General features: G+C 33.1%; 2 protein-coding genes across 2 annotated transcripts; both read left to right on the top strand.

Annotated features, from left to right (window-relative positions):
* Positions 1 to 3,296: 3,296 nt before the first annotated feature.
* LOC139875802 (uncharacterized) lies at positions 3,297 to 15,728 on the top strand. Its single transcript, XM_071863098.1, has 8 exons — positions 3,297 to 3,313; positions 3,432 to 3,713; positions 3,777 to 3,836; positions 3,902 to 4,209; positions 4,505 to 4,569; positions 4,881 to 5,224; positions 5,323 to 6,022; positions 15,381 to 15,728. Exons 1-8 carry the CDS (start codon positions 3,297 to 3,299, stop codon positions 15,726 to 15,728), a joined length of 2,124 nt encoding a protein of 707 aa, XP_071719199.1.
* A 218-nt stretch (positions 15,729 to 15,946) lies between these two features.
* On the top strand, positions 15,947 to 16,477 carry LOC139875801 (uncharacterized). The gene has a single exon (XM_071863097.1). It carries the CDS (start codon positions 15,947 to 15,949, stop codon positions 16,475 to 16,477), a length of 531 nt encoding a protein of 176 aa, XP_071719198.1.
* The last annotated feature ends 5,848 nt before the right edge of the window (positions 16,478 to 22,325 follow it).

The following is a 22,325-nucleotide window of genomic DNA, read 5'->3' as shown; positions in this document are numbered from 1 at the left end:
ATAACTGCTTTATGAAATAGACACAAGTAATTGAAACTACATTCTATGTTGAATTTATCGAACCAAATATACCCCTTTTTAGCTTGGTAGCCTAAGAATTGGTGTTCTGACACCAATTGACGCGAATCCTAAAGATAGATCTATTTGGCCCAACGAGCCTCACCCGATACGGGGTGCTTTAGTACTTCGATTTATCATTCTGATGAGAGTTCCGGAATGATGGGGATATTCTCTATGTATGACGTTAAGGTCAGTTACTAGGTGTTCGACATATGAATGATTTTTATCTCTGTCGTTTGCGAAATGCCGGATTTTGAGATATTAGTTATGAAAAATGAAATCTTTTGGTCTATTAAATTGATGAAAATGAAATGATTACTATAAACTGATGAACTCACCAACCTTTTGGTTGACACTTTAAAGCATGTTTATTCTCAGAATTGAAAGAAATCTTCCGCTGTGCATTAGCTCATTTTAAAGATATTACTTGGAGTCATTCATGACATATTTCAAAAGACGTTGCATTCGAGTCGTTGAAGTTCATTAGAGATTATTATTAAGTAAATGACAGATTAGGTCATTTATAGTTTGGATATTATGAAATGGTATGCATGCCTGTTAACTTTCGATGTAAATGAAAGTTTGTGTTTTAAAACGAATGCAATGTTTGTAAAATGTATCATTTAGAGGTCAAGTACCTCGCGATGTAATCAACTATTGTGAATCGTTTATAATCAATATGGACTTCGTCTGGATGGATTAGGATGGTTTATGAAAATGTATTTAAGATATCGGGCCAAGTTTATCATTGGATTGGGTCACTGTGTCCGGAGGAGGGTAGTCCTCCCCGATTTTTGCAACTATATATATATGATACCGTAAACGAGGTCCAAAATTGTCATAACCCGACCTTAACCATAAGGACGAATACAATAACATATGATTTCATCGCGAGGTATTGACCTCTATATGCGACATTTTTCAAAAACTGCATTCGTTTTTACAATACAAACCATAGCTTTTATTACAAATAGAAGGTTTAAACAACTTAATAATGATTATCGTTTAGCGATAATCTTAGACTTACAAACTTTACATGTGATAATAACAATACGACCTCCAACATATTTTACATTACAAATCCTCCGATATGCAGTTTTATTTTTGACACAAATATGCATACTCAAGATCTTGCTTAAATTCAACATGTTGCAGCGGAAGCTTTTAGTTAACACCTGAGAATAAACATGCTTAAAACGTCAACATAAAGTTGGTGAGATATAGGTTTAATGTCGGCAGCGTTATAAATATAGACCACAAGATTTCATATATAAATGTTTTAATAAAAATATTCTAAGTTGTTGAGCACTTGATAACCATACTTAACATTTAATCAATGTCGCATATTCCCTTTATTATGAAATCTTACTACACCGTACCAAGTGTAGTTACCGAAACAAAGTACTGTGCAACCGTTGAATACTGGTCATCCAGTCCGGTTGGGGTTGTCAGGCCCGATAGATCTATCAACAGGATTCGCGTTTACAATACCTCATGTAAATAATAGTTACCAAGTTACAGGGAAGTATGCCAGTGGTACAACTCAACGTAGAATATATATTTTTAATCACTTGTGTCCATAACGTAAATCATAAAATGCAAGTATTCTCATCCCGAAATATTTAGAGTTTAAAAGTGGAACTATATACTCACCTTTTCCTTGAAGGTATTTAACTCGACTTGGTCTCCGATAGATATCACGAACCTAACCATATATATAATATATCAACATATTTTATTTTCAAGTAATTGTTACATATATATATATATATATATATATATATATATATATATATATATATATATATATATATATATATATATACTTATAATACTTTTAATATTTTCTTAGTCCGTAGTTAGCAGTCTGTTGTTAATGGTCCATAATTAGTTGCTCAATAAAATAAATAAAGACCCCATCGTATTCGTATTGATCAGAATTAATCTCGACCCATGGTACCATGTTGTCAAATGATGTGTTGCGTACATAAAGTACCGTGTTGTCAGATGACGTGTTGCGTACAATCATGAGGTCTTATGATTAATCTTCTCGTGTTGTTTACGGGTGGTCCTGGAATATATAAAATCAAATCATAAGTAAATATATATTAAATATTATGTTAATTAGCCAAGATATGATTAATCTGATTTTGTCATAATATGATATATTACAGGTTTTGAAGTGTTTTAAAAATCAAATTAGAAGGATCTATTTAGTTTGCGAACAGGTTTGAAATCATTCAAACTATGTTCTTGTTGTTAAAAATTTTATAACACAAAATAAGATAGCTATATAAATATGAATCGAATAAGATTATGAATAAGGTTACTACCTCAAGTTACTTGGATAAAGCTACTGGAAAAGATAGAAAATAATCTTGATCAAACTTTCTTATGATGATTATAGGTTGTTCATGAAGCTAGTTCTTCATGAGTATTTGCTGAGATTGTGAAGAACACTTAGAGTTCCTAAGAGTGTGTTTTTGTTTGGTTAGAGAAAGATGGTTGTAAGAATGAAATGAAAAACCAAGGTGATGGTGATACTTATAGGACAGTCTGGTTGTTGAGGGAACAAGGACAAATTATTGTGTTGAATTTTTGAGTAATAATGTATGCTAGCTTACAAATAAGACCCCAGCCAGGGGCTCTGCCCCTTGGACCCCGCCAGGGGTTGCCACCCCTTGGACCCCGCTTATCGGGGGCGCTGCCCCCGAACCCCCGTCATAATCAAGATAAGTTCAAACAAGTGTGCACTCCACACTTCCCCAAACTTGTTCGATATTTATCAAGATTATTTTGGTTACAAATTAATCCCATTACACTTAAATCATATTGGTGACATAAATCACAACACATTATAGATTGTAAGTATATATGTCAAAGAACGTTACATATAGTTATCGTTTTGAAAACTTAAGTTAGTGGTCTCAAAGTATACTTATAACTCATTGTTGTTAGTTCACAATGAAATGTTAAACCATCCTTAAATCATGTTAAATATGTATAGATATGTACATATACATAATCGTATAATTATCGTGTGTTATAGAGTTCGTGATATCATCGGTCAAATTGGACGGTCAAACGTTGTGTAAAACTCTTTTCAAAAATATAAGTCTCAACAGTTTGGATTGCTTATCATGTTGGTAAGGTTTAATTTATGTAAATATTAATCTCATAAGTATAGAACGATCGGAAAATTCCGGGTCGTTACAAAAATAGAATGAGGTTCTTTAATGGGAACAACTCCGATGTACTTAAGGTTGAGATTGTTAGGGAGTTAATAGAAGTTCTAGATGCTAAGAATGAATTAGTTAAGTTATTTAGAACTGCAAGAGATAGGATTGAGATGAATGATGTTCACGTATCAGGCTTTATAGTGTTGTCGGCACAAGGCAATATGAGTTGCCTACTAGCGATGCTATTGGTGCTGTTGTTTTTTATTCGGGTGATAGTACTAGAACTGATTATGATATGATCATAGAGTATAAGGGTGGTACGCCTAGACGTGTTAATAAACTGCATCCCTCTTATATGTCTTTGCAGTTTCTATTACTATTTATGTATGGGCAATCGGGATACCATCCGGAACTAAGACTGAGAAACGTGCGTGGAGGTGGCGGTCGGAGAAAGGATAAGATGACCATGAACATGTGCTATACTTATTAATTACATGATAGGTATAATATTTTTGGTCTGTTATCTAAATGTGGTAGGTTATTTCAACAGTATGTTATCACTGCTTACTGTAGCATTGAGTTAAATGGCTGGATTACGTGAGAAATAATCAGCAAAATATACGTAACGAGTATCTGTCTGGGTTGTATGACGCTATAAACAGAGGAGACCATTATGGGGCTGATGTTGGTTCGAGGACCATATTACCCGCATCGTTCACGGGGGGTCCGAGATACATGTATAGTCACTATCTGGATGCACTTGCTATATGTCATGTGCATGGCAATCCAAAGTTTTTCATTAAATTTACTTGCAAAGCTAAGTGGCCGAAAATCAGAAGGTACTTGCGTAACTTTCCGGGGTTAACTTCGACTGATCGTGGTGACATCATCGCTAGGATTTTCAATATGAAAGTCAAGCAATTTGTTTCTGTTCTAAAACGAGAAGAATTATTCGATCCTTCAACGGCTGGTACGTTTACAATATTATTATAATCTCTTGGTTTTTTTCGTAAATCTATGTTATTTGGTATTGACATTACTAATTACGCATTGTTAATACATTTAATGACCTTTTTAAAAATTAGCATATATAAGTTATTTAATTCTGAAAACAAATAACTTATTGTTATCAGACCATCATTGTAAAAGAGGATGAATAAGCAGTTCAGACTATATATTGAGACGGAACTATGCTGATTGGCTTTAAAATTGTCACTTTAAGATAAAATGGGTTGCTATCGTGTATAATTATATTTTATGGACAGATTATCGGTCATTTTACGTATGTATATCCGTTTATGGTAAAGGACATAAAGTAGGTCCATATCACGTGTGATTATCATTTGCTGATATGAAATGCAAGTGCTGAATAATAATTGGCCGAATAATTGCAGCTAACTTTTACTAAATTTACAACACATTGTTGTATTTTATATTTTATTGCTTAGTTTTTACATAAATGTGGTGTGTAGTTCAGATTCTTAACATACTTTTTTAAACTGTGATTTATTTATACAAAAATTTAATTATTTTTTTATTGTTTGTGCAGTGCTTTATACGATCGAGTTTCAGAAAAGGGGACTTCCACATTGTCATACATTATTATGGATAAAGCCGTCTCTGAGATCTTATTAACCACAGGATGTGGACCGATTCATTTCAGCTGAATTACCAGACCCTGACAGAGACCCTGATTGTTTTAAAGTTGTGTCCGATATGATGATGCATGGTCCTTGCGGTTTGCTAATCAAAAAAGCTCCCTGTATGGAGGAATCAAAAACTACGCAAGAATTTTTTTGTTCCAAGAAATTCCCTAAACCGTTCAATGAACAAACGTATTTCGATAATGACGGTTATGTGCATTACCGAAGGCGCAATCTGGGTATCTCAGCTGACAAGAAGATTTGCAGGCTTGACAACGGTTATGTAGTACCGTATAATCGTGCATTATGTTTACGTTTTCACGCGCACATCAACGTTGAATGGTGCAGCTGGTCGATACTTATCAAATATCTATTCAAATATATATATCCAAGGGAACCGATCATGTTGCCGCTCACATTCCCAGACCCGTTGGTTGTAGCACTTCTGCCGACATTGTACAGAATCCGAACGTTAAAGAAATAAAGAACTTTGTTAATGCTTGGTTTATCTGTGCGCCCGAGGCATTCTGGAGAATATTTAACTTTCCAATTCACAGTCGTGAACCTGCCGTGCAAATACTTGCTGTTCATTTGAAAGATATGCAGTTAGTTAAGTTTCACTCCAATCAGCGTCTAAAATCGATTGTGAACAACCCGGTTTCTAAGAAAACAACATTGACAGAATGGCTGTTCTATAATAGAAATTCTAGCGATGGAAGACATTTAACGTATCTAGACTTTCCTCTAGAATTTGTTTGGGATGACGACCATAAAAGGTGGAAAAGAAGATGTAATCTGAATAAGCCATCTATAGATCCGCTCACATACATGCATCCTGCATTCGGTGAAGTATTTTATCTGTGGATGCTATTATGCCATCAGAAAGGTAGTACTTCATTTGAAGATCTGATGACCGTAAACAATAACGTTCACTCAACTTACCGGGAAGTGTGTCTTGCTATGGGCCTATTAGGTGACGATAAGGAATGGTTCACAGCAATGGAAGAAGCAGCCGCAACAGCAACTTCGGCCCAATTATGCTCACTGTTTTCTCATATACTTCAATTCTGTGATGTCGCGGACCCTCTAAAGCTATGGAAACAATGCTGGAAATTAATGTCTGATGACATACCGATTAGGGTATATGTGACGACCCGGAAATTTCCGACCAAATTTAAACCTAACTTTTATATGTTTCCGACACGATAAGCAGAATTTGTAATGTTGAATCTCAAAAAGTTTGGAACTACATTCATGTAATCAATTACCCTTTGAACGTGTTCGACGATTCACGAACAATTATGTGTATATAGATATGTATATATAATATATAATAACTGAAAACATTAACAAAGTATTTGATATATATGATACTTTACATGAACGTATTTGTTTCGATATATTTATCAACAGAATTAAGAGATAATATCAAATGATTGAATTATCAGATACATTATGATATGATTACGGGCCAATGTTATGAGGTCCACTGTGATTTAAGAAATCTATTCTTTTTGACGATATTCGGAAAATGGTAAAGTGATCTATAAGTAAGATAGTGGAGTGTAAATAACTTAGGTGTTGGATATCGACAAGTTAAGTAACTCGACATTTTTCATTAAGATGATTTCATACGTTTATTAAACCTTTGGACTTTATCCCATTCTTCACCAACAGACTGTAATTTAAAAACTTGAAACCTATTATGAATATATATAATTCTACTTTTCTAAAATGTTTTATGATATAATGATTTAAATTAATATTAAATATATTTATACGCGTATTATACGTACATAGTTTTATATTTTTACTATACTTTAACTTTACCTTTACTTTACTTTTACTTTACTTTTACTTTACTTTAACTTTAATAATTCATACTTTAATAATTCACTTTAATAATTCATACTTTAATAATTCACTTTAATAATTCATACTTTAATAATTCACTTTAATAATTCATACTTTAATAATTCACTTTAATAATTCATACTTTAATAATTCACTTTAATAATTCATACTTTAATAATTCACTTTAATAATTCAAAAATCTATTATAAATAGAATTCAATAGGTTTCATTATTTCATAGAAACTTGAAAATATATTTCTCTAAACTCTCTCAATCGAATTACATATATATATTTACTTAGTATTATTTCAAGATATTATTAGTATACATAAAATACTACGATAGAATTATATTCAGACGATTTCAAAATAAGTTTTCAAACGGGATGGAGCTAAGGAAATTATGGGTTATAGCTATGGAGGTTATGGGTATTGTTCAAGGGTATTGCTCGTGAGGTCAACCTAACGTTTATCATTTTCGTTGCGTCTACGTACTTTCCTGCAATATTGAATCACAATATTGATACGTGAGCATTCATATCTTATCTTTTATATATTAATAGTGTATCCATGACTAGTGCTCGAGTATATATGATTATGCATGTTTGTATGCATAGTTTCGTCGTTAAATAGTTTATGATAAATCACAAATTTGATACATATGCTACTGAGATAAGGTATATGATATGCATGTCGTTGAAAAGCTAAAGAAAAATTAATAACTTTTCATTTAGAAATCGTGTGGGTTCAATGAACGGATTAAAAGATATGGTCAAATTAATTATTATTAATTTTAATATTTATTACTAAAAATTAATATTTTTATTGAAACTATCATTTTATTATTTTTATCATTATTATTATTATCAATATTATTTAATCAAATAAATATGAGTATAAAGATATTTTTACCACACGTAATATAATTACATTAATAATACATACCACTATATTTTTATGATATTAAGTGAATTTTATAAATTTTATTACTTGAGATATATAAAAGTATATTTTTATCATATATGAATTTAAATATAAATTTTTATTTATTAATAAATGACTTGTATTATTTAGTATAATAAGATCAGATAAATATATTTAAATATATAAAATGACTATATATAAGTTATATAATAAACATGTATAGATTTTGGAAGTCATTTTGGGTCAAGTTGACTTTTGTTGACTTTTGCATGTCGGTCTCGAGCATTAGGATTGTGATACACTATGACTTGACCTAAATTGTTAGACAGATATTGACCAACACATAAATATATATACTTAATATAGGTTCGTGAATCCGAGACAAACCCTGCACTTGTTCAGTGCCGTCATATACATAATTGCTACGAAATACAGTATTGTGAGTTTCATTTGCTCCCTTTTATATATATTTTTGGGACTGAGAATACATGCGCTGTTTTTATAAATATTTTATGAAATAGGCACAAGTACTAAAACTAATTATATGTGGGTTTAAACCAGAAATATACCCTTAGCTTGGTAACATTAAACTACTTGTCTATGTACGGTAGGCGCGAATCCTAAAGATAGATCTATTGGGCCTGACAAACCCCATCCTGACTATGAGATGCTTTAGTACTTCGAGGTTATTTTAAACACACCTGATCTGGTGTACTTCAGAGGGTAAAACATGAACGTTAAGGCTTGTTACCGGGTGCCTACAACTTATAGAATACTTTTATACACTTGCGAGTGTACGGATATTTATAGAAACTAAAATCTTGTGGTCTATTACTATTACGGAAATGATGGATTATGATAAACTAATGAACTCACCAACCTTTTGGTTGACACTTTAAAGCATGTTTATTCTCAGGTATTAAAGAAATCTTCCGCTGTGCATTAGCTCATTTTAAGGATATTACTTGGAGTCATTCAAGACATACTTTGAAAGACGTTGCATTCGAGTCGTTGAGTTCATCAAGATTAATATTAAGTCAATTATAGTTGGATGTAATATGAAATGGTATGCATGCCGTCAATTTTTGATGTAAAGAAAGTTTGTCTTTTAAAAACGAATGCAATGTTTGTAAAACGTATCATATAGAGGTCAAATACCTCGCGATGTAATCAACTATTGTGAATCGTTTATAATGTATATGAACGGGTCCTTTCAGTTGGTATCAGAGCGGTGGTCTTAGCGAACCAGGTCTTGCATTAGTGTGTCTAACTGATAGTTGTTAAGATGCATTAGTGAGTCTGGACTTCGACCGTGTCTGCATGTCAAAAGTTTTGCTTATCATTTTTAGTCGGAAATCATCTACTTACCATCCTTAGGAAATTACCTGCTTATCATTCTTAAGTCTAGACGCGTTTTCCTACATTTATTGCATAATAGTGTATAGACGAATTCTTATCTTAGCATATATGTTACTGTGAACTTTGACTGACATCTTTCAAAGATTCCTCCGTAATTTATGGGATTTTGGTATTATATATACATATGTAAATTATGTATTGAAGAATACCAAATCTAAATTCTACAATCTATTTCATACCAAAAAATTCTTTCCCTGATCATACAAGATGGATCCCTCAACCAGTTCGAGTTCCTCGAATTCCGACAGCTATGCCGATATGGATTTCCACATGAGCTCCGAAAGCAGTGTGACCGGAATGGATCAACCAATTAGCCATCATCTATTCTGGATGAATTGGGGATGGGTTCGTAATCTACTTAACCATTGGAGATAAGAAGAAGGCGATCCCTTTCATCCACCACATTGCCCTCTTGGCAATGAACCTGAAGCACTTACCGACGAACCTGTCCGAAACACCATTTTCTCTCTCATTTCCAGAGTATCTCGTCATAATTGTATACTACACCAAATTCTAGATCTTATTTATCCGCTCGTCTGAACCGACAATCACCCCGGTGTAATAGAAGAAGTCAACGAGCTTCGCGCTCGGGTAGTGGCTTTGGAGAATATGGTGCAAAGGTTACAAACACCAGCAGCAGCACCAGCAGCATAACCAGTACCACCATCAACAACATCAACAGTACCATTACCACCACCAACAACAACCGCATCGCAAACCTCAACTTCACAATCTGTCCCACGAGCATCGACGTCATACGCCATGTAGATACCAAGGAATACCACAACGATGAAGTATTGATTCATAACTTCATTGGGGAAACATTCTACGGCGATTATGTAATTTCTAAAGTTTAGAAATTATCTATACTAGCCTTAACCATAAATCAAATGAGTTTAATTTAATATTAACTCATTAAATCAATATTACATCTGAAGAAATATACACATATATATTTCCATAAAGACTGTAATAAAATTCTTTTGTACAAAATATTAATTGTGAAATTTTTTTAACGGGTAGGTAATACCCGAGAGATATATAAATTCACAATTAATATGTTACATTCTTCGAATCTGATTCAGCAAATCATCCATTATACTCCCTACTTTCACAACAATATACATTCTTTTATAGAAATCAAAACAACCATACTCATTCAAAATCTAATTACATATTCTGATTTTGAAATCTCAGAATTCGATTCAAGATATAACTGAAATCATCACTCTTAGATTTCTACATCTTTCAAAACTATACTTTGACTTCAAAACTGTCCTAGAACCTCATTTCTATTCATGGAACTCACAAAAATATTTGTATCATTCAAAATCTTAGAACATCATATGTATATTAACAATTACAATATGTGTTCAAACACTTCGAAATTCTTAAAGACATACAAGATGATGATCCAACCACACATTACCCACTGTCATGCACCTGAAAAGCTCTCGAAACAAAAGTTATAGTTTAACACGTATCCGTGTCAGATCCTTTGATATTTATTACCAAATATAATGTTTTAATCTCTTTCCAAAATAGACAGTTTTGTCATAGCTTCAACAAATCACCTTCATTTGTTTATACGAATAAACCTTATTATAACAATTACTCCTTCATCATTGTTACCGGGAACCTTTCATATCTCGCCACATTAGCAGTAAACTTATCAACAACTTCATTAACCTTCGACTTAAGCCTCTCCGAAAAGCCACTATACTTATTCATTAAAACCCCATCATGTACTCACCTACATCCTGCAACAATAATTGTCACACCAACTACTGGGAATTAGCAATCAGTATTTTGAATATCGCAACAATTTTACGTCAAAAGTTATATGTATACATATAACGTCTATCTCCTAGACTTACATACTTCGAATGTGAATTTTCTGAAAAACATCCCAAACTATGAACTAGTTCTCCGAAATTGGAAAAATACTGATGAAGCAGCAAAAACTGTAAACGACTTTAACAGTCAAAAGTTTGATGATAAAGAATAGTATGGTGGTAAAGCTGAGAAAAAGAGAAGGTTTGAAACTGGAAAACGGATTGAGCAGACCATGAAAGAGGCTGTGGATAAATCATAAAGACTAAACCTGCCTTCAAAGGATCCAAATGATTCAGTGTCTACTGAAATCGTTAGCAAACACCTTACTTCTTATTCTAAACCTTCACAGACAAATCTTCTTCATCATCCATCTATGTTAAGAATTCTAAGATATCGTCATATCTTTTATTATAAATATCTTCGATATTCCTGAAGATATTTTCACAACTATTCTTATCCGAAATCTTCTATCTATTCGCAATATCTGCGTTACAACATAAAAAGAAACTGTGTTAGTTTCTAAATTCTGAAGAAAAAAAAAATTTGAATTTAAAATAGGAATGTTTTTGAAGTAGTGTTGGGAACTGAAGCATTAGTTAGTATAATATAATGACACTTGATCAATGTGATTATATTACAGTAAGTTATACTGAGTTTCTAATGGAAAGTGATGATTCACAGAACATACCGTCATCATGTACTATTTACACGACTCTTACATTCTACCCAATTTCCAAACATATTAAGAACATATCATCTTGATAGCTCTATATTTTCGGATATTCTGGTAATTTGCCAAATCAAGATCGTGCCATTACGATTTTCTTCTTGGAACATTAACTATGTTCATCCAAAAATTCATATCTACAAATTCTGGACCATTATCCGCTTGACTTAAGGTCGGGAAGAGAAAACGAAAGCATGAAGCTCCGAAATATAATGGAGAATATAAAGCCCGATAACAACCCCGAAATTACAAACCTAGTATATCAATGCGTATAGCAATATAAAGACACGGGAGAATGAAAAACACAATAACCCCAAGGTAATGGTAGAAGAAAATAACTTCCTCCGGTGGTAGATGAAAAAGAAGAATGACAGATATGAAAGTTAAGAGTATATCAAGAATCAATACTGGATGAAGCATATTAATGAATGCTTTAAAGTATGAATTGGGGAGAAAGACTAGAAGGTGTGAGCTGTGGAAATAAAGAAACGAAGGGGGTGGATTTATAGTAAAATATCAGACAGAGAAATCGAGACAGATTATCGCATTTAATCAAATAAGATCCTGATTTTCTTAATCGCCCAAGAACCAAATCTTATTGCAAAGATTTTCTTTAAATTCCATGAATTCCAGAAATCAATCATAACTATGTCATCGGTTAAAACGAATATACGTTTACTCATTTCACTCTCTTGCGATAGCTTCACTTATACTTTTCGCGTAATCAAATCGTTTTATCTATATTACTCAATGATGATAAAACTCTATTTATAAACTCATATTCGTCATGAAAACATTTTTAAAGTTAGCCATGACGACCTCGATCAAATTTCGGGACGAAATTTCTTTAACGGGTAGGTACTGTGACGACCCGGAAATTTCCGACCAAATTTAAACCTAACTTTTATATGTTTCCGACACGATAAGCAGAATTTGTAATGTTGAATCTCAAAAAGTTTGGAACTACATTCATGTAATCAATTACCCTTTGAACGTGTTCGACGATTCACGAACAATTATGTGTATATAGATATGTATATATAATATATAATAACTGAAAACATTAACAAAGTATTTGATATATATGATACTTTACATGAACGTATTTGTTTCAATATATTTATCAACAGAATTAAGAGATAATATCAAATGATTGAATTATCAGATACATTATGATATGATTACGGGCCAATGTTATGAGGTCCACTGTGATTTAAGAAATCTATTCTTTTTGACAATATTCGGAAAATGGTAAAGTGATCTATAAGTAAGATAGTGGAGTGTAAATAACTTAGGTGTTGGATATCGACAAGTTAAGTAACTCGACATTTTTCATTAAGATGATTTCATACGTTTATTAAACCTTTGGACTTTATCTCATTCTTCACCAACAGACTGTAATTTAAAAACTTGAAACCTATTATGAATATATATAATTCTACTTTTCTAAAATGTTTTATGATATAATGATTTAAATTAATATTAAATATATTTATACGCGTATTATACGTACATAGTTTTATATTTTTACTATACTTTAACTTTACCTTTACTTTACTTTTACTTTACTTTTACTTTACTTTAACTTTAATAATTCATACTTTAATAATTCACTTTAATAATTCATACTTTAATAATTCACTTTAATAATTCATACTTTAATAATTCACTTTAATAATTCATACTTTAATAATTCACTTTAATAATTCATACTTTAATAATTCACTTTAATAATTCATACTTTAATAATTCACTTTAATAATTCATACTTTAATAATTCACTTTAATAATTCAAAAATCTATTATAAATAGAATTCAATAGGTTTCATTATTTCATAGAAACTTGAAAATATATTTCTCTAAACTCTCTCAATCGAATTACATATATATATTTACTTAGTATTATTTCAAGATATTATTAGTATACATAAAATACTACGATAGAGTTATATTCAGACGATTTCAAAATAAGTTTTCAAACGGGATGGAGCTAAGGAAATTATGGGTTATAGCTATGGAGGTTATGGGTATTGTTCAAGGGTATTGCTCGTGAGGTCAACCTAACGTTTATCATTTTCGTTGCGTCTACGTACTTTCCTGCAATATTGAATCACAATATTGATACGTGAGCATTCATATCTTATCTTTTATATATTAATAGTGTATCCATGACTAGTGCTCGAGTATATATGATTATGCATGTTTGTATGCATAGTTTCGTCGTTAAATAGTTTATGATAAATCACAAATTTGATACATATGCTACTGAGATAAGGTATATGATATGCATGTCGTTGAAAAGCTAAAGAAAAATTAATAACTTTTCATTTAGAAATCATGTGGGTTCAATGAACGGATTAAAAGATATGGTCAAATTAATTATTATTAATTTTAATATTTATTACTAAAAATTAATTTTTTTATTGAAACTATCATTTTATTATTTTTATCATTATTATTATTATCAATATTATTTAATCAAATAAATATGAGTATAAAGATATTTTTACCACACGTAATATAATTACATTAATAATACATACCACTATATTTTTATGATATTAAGTGAATTTTATAAATTTTATTACTTGAGATATATAAAAGTATATTTTTATCATATATGAATTTAAATATAAATTTTTATTTATTAATAAATGACTTGTATTATTTAGTATAATAAGATCAGATAAATATATTTAAATATATAAAACGACTATATATAAGTTATATAATAAACATGTATAGATTTTGGAAGTCATTTTGGGTCAAGTTGACTTTTGTTGACTTTTGCATGTCGGTCTCGAGCATTAGGATTGTGATACACTATGACTTGACCTAAATTGTTAGACAGATATTGACCAACATATAAATATATATACTTAATATAGGTTCGTGAATCCGAGACAAACCCTGCACTTGTTCAGTGCCGTCATATACATAATTGCTACGAAATACAGTATTGTGAGTTTCATTTGCTCCCTTTTATATATATTTTTGGGACTGAGAATACATGCGCTGTTTTTATAAATATTTTACGAAATAGGCACAAGTACTAAAACTAATTCTATGTGGGTTTAAACCAGAAATATACCCTTAGCTTGGTAACATTAAACTACTTGTCTATGTACGGTAGGCGCGAATCCTAAAGATAGATCTATTGGGCCTGACAAACCCCATCCTGACTATGAGATGCTTTAGTACTTCGAGGTTATTTTAAACACACCTGATCTGGTGTACTTCAGAGGGTAAAACATGAACGTTAAGGCTTGTTACCGGGTGCCTACAACTTATAGAATACTTTTATACACTTGCGAGTGTACGGATATTTATAGAAACTGAAATCTTGTGGTCTATTACTATTACGGAAATGATGGATTATGATAAACTAATGAACTCACCAACCTTTTGGTTGACACTTTAAAACATGTTTATTCTCAGGTATTAAAGAAATCTTCCGCTGTGCATTAGCTCATTTTAAGGATATTACTTGGAGTCATTCAAGACATACTTTGAAAGACGTTGCATTCGAGTCGTTGAGTTCATCAAGATTAATATTAAGTCAATTATAGTTGGATGTAATATGAAATGGTATGCATGCCGTCAATTTTTGATGTAAAGAAAGTTTGTCTTTTAAAAACGAATGCAATGTTTGTAAAACGTATCATATAGAGGTCAAATACCTCGCGATGTAATCAACTATTGTGAATCGTTTATAATGTATATGAACGGGTCCTTTCAGTATAAGTCATCCTTACGTATATCAAGGATATATGTAAATTCAGAGGAATTAGAGGGTTACGTTCTCTATGAATTGCAGATTTTATTAAGTCAGTATTCCAAGTCCGTTTCTGATTTTGGTCTCCCTAGAATTCCTCAACATCTGCTTGATGATCTTCAGAACAGACTTATAATGGAAGAAAAGAATTACGATCGCGAAACGTTGCTTGCTGAAAAAATCATACTTGAATCAAAATTAAATAACAAGCAACTAATGATCTACAATTTAGTCATCAGTTCAAATAGCAGTCGAAAGCAAGAACTAATATTTGTCTATGGTCATGGCGGAACGGGCGAAACCTTTCTTTAGAAGGCAATTACGACCGCCTTTCAAGCTGATGGAAAAATAGTGCTCGCCGTGGCATCATCCGGGATTGCTTCCCTGTTACTGCCAGCCGGTCGGACCGCACATTCAAGATTCAAGATTCCTATCGATTTGACCAATGAGAGAATGTGCAATATTAAGGAAAAAACGCAAATGGCATCACTTCTAAAAAAACGGAACTAATCATTTGGGATGAAGTTCCAATGAATGACCAAAAGTGTTTGGAAACCCTCGATAGGACGTTAAGGGATATCTACGATTCTCCAGAAATTCCTTTTGGTAGTCTAACATTCATATTAGGTGGTGATTTCTGCCAAACTCTTCATGTCATGAAAAGATGCGGAAAACGTGAAATCCTTAATGCATCTATAGCAAATTCCTACCTATGGAAGAAATTTACAATCATCACTTTAGAAGAAAATATGCGACTGCATCAGCCAAACCTTTCCACGATACAGAAAGAAGACAATGCTAATTTCGAAAAATGGTTATTACAAATCGGGAATGGCAATATCGGTGTTCCGGATAAATCAGATCCTCACAATGCTTCTTGGGTCGAAATTCCAGAAAGATTTTGTATACCAAATGGCGAAGCCGGTCTCTCACAACTTATATCATTCATTTACGATGAAAGTATGCTACGATTTCTGGATGCAAATTACAACAACAAGCAATCGTTTGTCCAAAAAATGAGACGGTTGATGCCATTAACAACACGATTCTTGCAAGCATAGAAGGTCCACAAAGAACTTACACAAGTTGCGATACAGCAACCCCATATAGCAGTGATTGTGGACAAACTGAGTTACTCTACCCAACGGAATACTTAAACTCTCAAAATTTTCCACGGCTTCCCCCACATGAATTGTGTTTAAAAGTTGGGGTTCCGATCATTTTACTTCGAAATTTAAATGTTGCTGGAGGCTTATGCAACGGAACCAGAATGATAGTAACCCAATTACTATCAAACCTGATTGAAGGCGAGATCATCACAGGAACAAGGGTTGGCCAGAAAGTCCACATCCCTAGAGTTACCCTAATATACAATGACAATGTCTTACCATATATTTTCAAAAGAATACAACATCCCGTTAAGCTGTCATACGCAATGACCATTAACAAAAATCCTGGACAATCCCTAAATAAGATTGGCATATATTTGCCAAAACCCGTATTTGGTCACGGGCAATTATACGTTGCTCTTTCAAGGGCAACATCACCGAACGGTCTCAAAATACTTATAAAAAGTGAAGATGGTCAAAGTCATAATGTGACTAAAAACATTGTCTATAAAGATTTTTTGCAAACCATTTTACGCAAACAGTTCATTAATAAGTAGTTAGTTTTAATATCAAAATTGATAGCAAGTGTACTTTACATAACTGCATATTTATACTAACTGCTTACGAATCCTATACGTATCTAACACCTTAACCTTTACTCTTATTGCAGGATGAATCAACAAGCAGAGCTGGTACCAATCTCAACACTACGCCCGGGTCAGAAATTGAAAGTCATTGAAGCGATAGTATACAAGCTAGGGATAGCTAAGCGACCAAAAGAAATTAGACCTCATGGATATTCCTGCATACTACTTGATGTGGAGGTACACATTCTAAGCACCTATAACGGTTTAGATACACAACCATACTTAATAAAAGGCTCATTTGCCGAAACTGATATCACTGTTTAAATTAGAAAGAAGTCACAATTATTATTCAGTTTCCCGTATGTAATGCGGACCTGCATTTTCAATTTTTTCCATGTGCAGGTTATTTTGTGTCTACAATTTGTTTATAATTTATTTCTACTGATATGACCTACCAAATAGCGTATACTTTATTTTCATTTATTTCCACAACTTATACGACTTATTATTATATTTATAGTGATAGCTTAAATCCGATAAATACAATCACTCATATGGTATTCCTCCTGTACGAATTTTGATGCTTACAATTATTAGATCATTAGATATACAATATAATATAATGCAAGTTATATAGCGAAAAAGAATTGTTGTATAAAATCCGTGATGATGGGTAACAAAAATGAGTCGTATTATTTCTGTTCTATGGGTATCTGTCTATGACTATGTACGAGAATGTTTCTAGCAACAACCGGTGCTGTGTTTACTTGGTACAGAGTATAACATTTCGATTAATTAAGTAATTTAATAAAGATAAAATGTGGTTCAAAATTTTGTTACTTGAATATAAACTAAATATTGTGGCATATAATAATAAAAATCTGATTTTGTTACGTACATGGAAACGCTATTCAGGCTAACATAGATTGGAGAAACAGAAATACTTTGCTACGCGTTCTTCAAGTTAATAGGGCTTATAGGATATCGAACTTCGTATGTACACCATCACAAAAAATAGATCAAGCCATATCCAATCCCACATCCTTAGCTTTCGGACTAGAAACCCGATTTGAAAACATACCAGCTGTCGGTTTCCCATTACATTTTTTTGAATTTACTCCATACACGCATCTCAAACTCTACACAGTCGCAGGTTCAAATGCAATCATAAAATTATTCATCTGCTCCTTTTTAGCTTAAACTCGCTAACTAACATACTATCTATGCAGACTATATAGGATGCATACAGCACGTGGGAGATGTTCAAGAAAGTCGTGGGAAAAAAGGAGAGTTAATTCTACGCCGTTCTATGAACATAATCGATTTAAGGTATGAGTCCTCAACTTTATTAAATATTTCAGTAACATAAACAATACATACATCTGAAAAAAATACCTGAAAAAAGAAACAATATTAATGCAGTGAGATGACGATTGAGTTCACCATATGGAATGACATGGCTACAAATTTCGACATAGAAGCGTACAATGCCATGCCCAAACCGGTGATGATAGCAATTGGCTCTTGCTGGGTGAAGGACAACATAGGTCAGCAAGCTAAACTTATGACCAATAAAACATTGACCTACCTGATGAATTATCTGTTTTTTTTTTTTTTTACAAAAAACTGAAAATATATAAATAGCGTGAAAAGATTGCGAGTTACAAACAGTTAACCAAGTTGGACTTACAAAATCATATTCACTTAGTATAAAAACTTTGAAGACTTTAACAGTAGCATATACAAATTAACTACCTGACGATGTTCATAGCAAATATTTGTGTACAAAAGTAAAAAAAGAAGAAATGAAAGAAAAATAGTTTGAGCGGTTTAGATATTTTGATATAGCTATTGACTGGTTGTTATAGGTATATATTTGTCCTTTGGTTCCGGCATCTGCATCATCCTACAATTATTCTCAAATATAGTTGGCAATTTTTTTTTTATGTTAATTTGCATAGTATTTGTATATAATTCTGTTACCCTATTATGTCCAATAGACATGTACCCCATGTGTATTATTGGGTCATAATATGTGATTTATGATCGGCTAACTATTTCATACTCCGTGCTCCATTTAAATTGTAAACTCTATATGATATATTTTTTTTCAATTTAAATGGTTAAATGATTTTTGACCTATCACATAGAAAATTCAAATTGTATCACTAGAATTGAAACAAAAATTGTCATAAGGTGACTGACCATCGAACCCATCGCCTATTGTATGGCCGCTTTACCATTTTGTTACTTTTTAATCATTTTACAATACCATGACATATATTTCTTAAGTTAGTCATACACGATAAGATACTAATTATTCTACCATATATTTCAGTCACAACCAAAATACAACTTTCCGAGATATCAGCAACACACTATTACCTAAATCCGAATATTGGCGAGTATCATCAGCAAATTGAGCAGTATGTTTTACTCCCACAAATATCAAAATAAAAAAAAACTTCCAAAATTAATCCAAAGGTTTGTGACAGATACCGAGAGAAATTCGCAGTGCAACTGATATGGCCGAAACGGACGGTTTTATTTTCGCGGTGTCGTTAGGTCACGGCACGTCAGAATCAGCTATCACAAGGAGGAGTAGTGGTTGTTTTTTATTTATATTTAGCTGGGGTTCCAAGCTATAGCTCACCTACTTGTCTTCCTTTTAAACGAGTAAGTGGTAAATATAACTCAGATACGCATTTTTGTATGTTTGTTCAGTAATGTGGGACAAAAGTGCCTATATAGTTAACCCTAATGACAAGAGGTGATAGATTAAGATTAACTAGGTAAAATAGTAATTAAACAATAAAAGTAAAGATAGGTATGAAGAATAGAATCCTGAAGGGGAGTTATCGCAAGAGTTCAACTACCTAGGATAAACACTAAACCTCAATCAACTGGCTATGAACCTAACTGATTGTCACTAATAGTTTAGGCTTTGAAGATTCTGGCTAAGACAGGTATCCCTACTCCCAACGCTAACCTGAAAGGTTTAAACGACCTTATGGATAGAATCCTAGGTACATGAACAAAGTGGTTTACCCAATAAAGGAACGTCTCAGCTTTTCTTAATCCTAGTTGGTCTGACTAAAGCAATATCCTACCACTAAATCACTATGCTATGCCTTAACATTAACAGATGTGCAATCTTAGATATCCTAAGGTACTGCTAATTGGGATAGAGGTCTCTCCTTTGCGATCACTTATTCAACCCCGGATCATCTTACAACATCTCAAGAACGTTGCTTCTGATGCGAATCATGCTTCTGAGTAAGCTAGTGTTCACTGAACTCTCTATTGCTAACTCTAACCACAACCTAAATGGGCAGCTCTTCTATGACGAACAAATGGTTATTCGTACGTAGGTACTATATCCCTATTGTGACGTTAAGCACACATAACTACTTACCTTGTATCCTAGGGTTGATCAGGTCCTAATACTAGGTTATAGCCACGTGAATAAGCAGAAAGGGTGATCCTTAAATTAAACCTCTAAACCGTTAAGGTTTCAGCATAACAATATGACAAGTTTCAGATAAAATATTCAACATATGATAAACAATTGTAACAGATAGATAATCATGCAAGATGAAAGCAACTCAAGATAATAACTTTATTAAATTAAGGAAAGCGTTCACCGTTTACAGACGAGATCTAAACCATTACAAGTGCTGACAACCTCTAGCCCGCTCCTGTTACAATCTTCGGCGTTCGCCTCCGGGTACTTAATTTCTCGCTCGGAGGTGAGAAGGCCTTGAAAGCTCTAGTGGAAGAAAGTGTATTGTAGTGAGAGAGTGAAGAGAGGTGTGTGTTGGAATGAATGACAAAGACCCTTTTATTAGACTTGAAAATTTGCCAAATACGTCTGGCAGGCCGTTTGGCAGGCCGTTTGGCAGGCCGTATTTGGCTGGCCGTTTGGCTGGCAAGCCGTTTGGCAGCTCGTGTGGTGGCACGTATCTGGCAGACCGTTTCCATACTGGCAGGCCGTTTGGCTTGCTGGTCAGTCTAAATTCCCTGGATCGTAACTTTATTTCTTGTCTTTCACCGTTTTCGCTCTAGAATCTTCGTTTTAGCTCCGTTTCTCTTGATTCTTTTTGCATTGTCTTTGTAATTACTTTACCTACAAGTTTAACCTAAAAAGCGATTATTTTTCTAACAAAGTTTCGAACTTTATGCTTTTGGGACTCAATATCGGGGGTAAAAACGTGACTTTTTAGCCGATATCAAATATCCCACACTTAGACTTTGCTTATCCTCAAGCAAACTTCTGAACTTAAAACAGTGAGGACTTTAATTCGTAGTGATCAAGCTGTTTTGTTCCGCAAGACGGAAGAGCGGAAACTTGGCTTTTATTCTTTTTGCTATTTTCAAATCTTTTCCCGCAAGCATGAGAGGAGGTTACATAACTGAGGCTATCTCACTCGGGTCACTCATTTCACTAAAGTGTTTAGGGTGTCCTAAAGTTCTAAGAAATGAAGTCACTCTTAGCCAGTCATGCTTACATTCTTCATCATAGGCTTGATCAAGACTCAAATCTCCATCACTTATTTGCGAGAATTTTCGGTTATCGACTCAGCTTAACTTCTGAAGAAACCGGGGGGGGGGGGGTTGAAGTTTCTAGAGTACAAAGGGTTTTGATAGATAGGAGTTTCCTTTTTGAAAGATTGATTTAACGATCCCTTCAGCTTTTATCAGGAATTTCTTGGCGAGCATCCCTCTTTTTGACTGCCAGGAGTTCTTTTCTTGAATCTTTGCTGGTTCTGCTCCCTTTCTCAGAGCCTTTATTCATAGAGACTTTGCTCTAGTTTTTATTTTTATTTTTTTATTATTATTTTTTTGATAGCATCTTTTGCTTTTCTCTTCGAGGTCTCCTTTTGGGCGATCTTCTTTGATAATTGGCTTGAATGCTTGCATTTTTTCTCTATTGCAATTTTGGAGGGTTTCCCGAAAAGAATGATTTAGTCGGGATTTATTCGTGTATGAAGCGGATAGAGTAAATAAGGAAAGGTGAAATGGATTTGTGGAGTGAAAGTGGAAGCGAAGGTGGAGTTTGTTTTTGTCTTCATGAATAGCTGAGGTTTTAACTTAGTCATCCTTGTCAAAATGTGTGATTCTGAAATGTAGATCAAGAGCAAGTTCTGATTCCGAGATGTTAACATCGGCGCACTCAACGGAAATATAGTGAAGCACTAAAAATGAGTGCTTAT

Source organism: Rutidosis leptorrhynchoides, chromosome 11 (genome assembly GCF_046630445.1).
Source record: "Rutidosis leptorrhynchoides isolate AG116_Rl617_1_P2 chromosome 11, CSIRO_AGI_Rlap_v1, whole genome shotgun sequence".
Lineage (NCBI taxonomy): Eukaryota > Viridiplantae > Streptophyta > Magnoliopsida > Asterales > Asteraceae > Rutidosis > Rutidosis leptorrhynchoides.
This window is presented reverse-complemented; position numbering and strand designations above follow the sequence as displayed.

Coding starts and splice junctions, on each gene's coding strand:
- LOC139875802 (XM_071863098.1), top strand. Junction 5,225..5,322: donor GCGCACATCAACGTTGAATG/GTGCAGCTGGTC, acceptor CGTTGGTTGTAG/CACTTCTGCCGACATTGTAC. Junction 6,023..15,380: donor CTGATGACATACCGATTAGG/GTATATGTGACG, acceptor GGGTCCTTTCAG/TATAAGTCATCCTTACGTAT.
- LOC139875801 (XM_071863097.1), top strand. CDS start 15,947: ATGAATGACCAAAAGTGTTTGGAAACCCTCGATAGGACGTTAAGGGAT.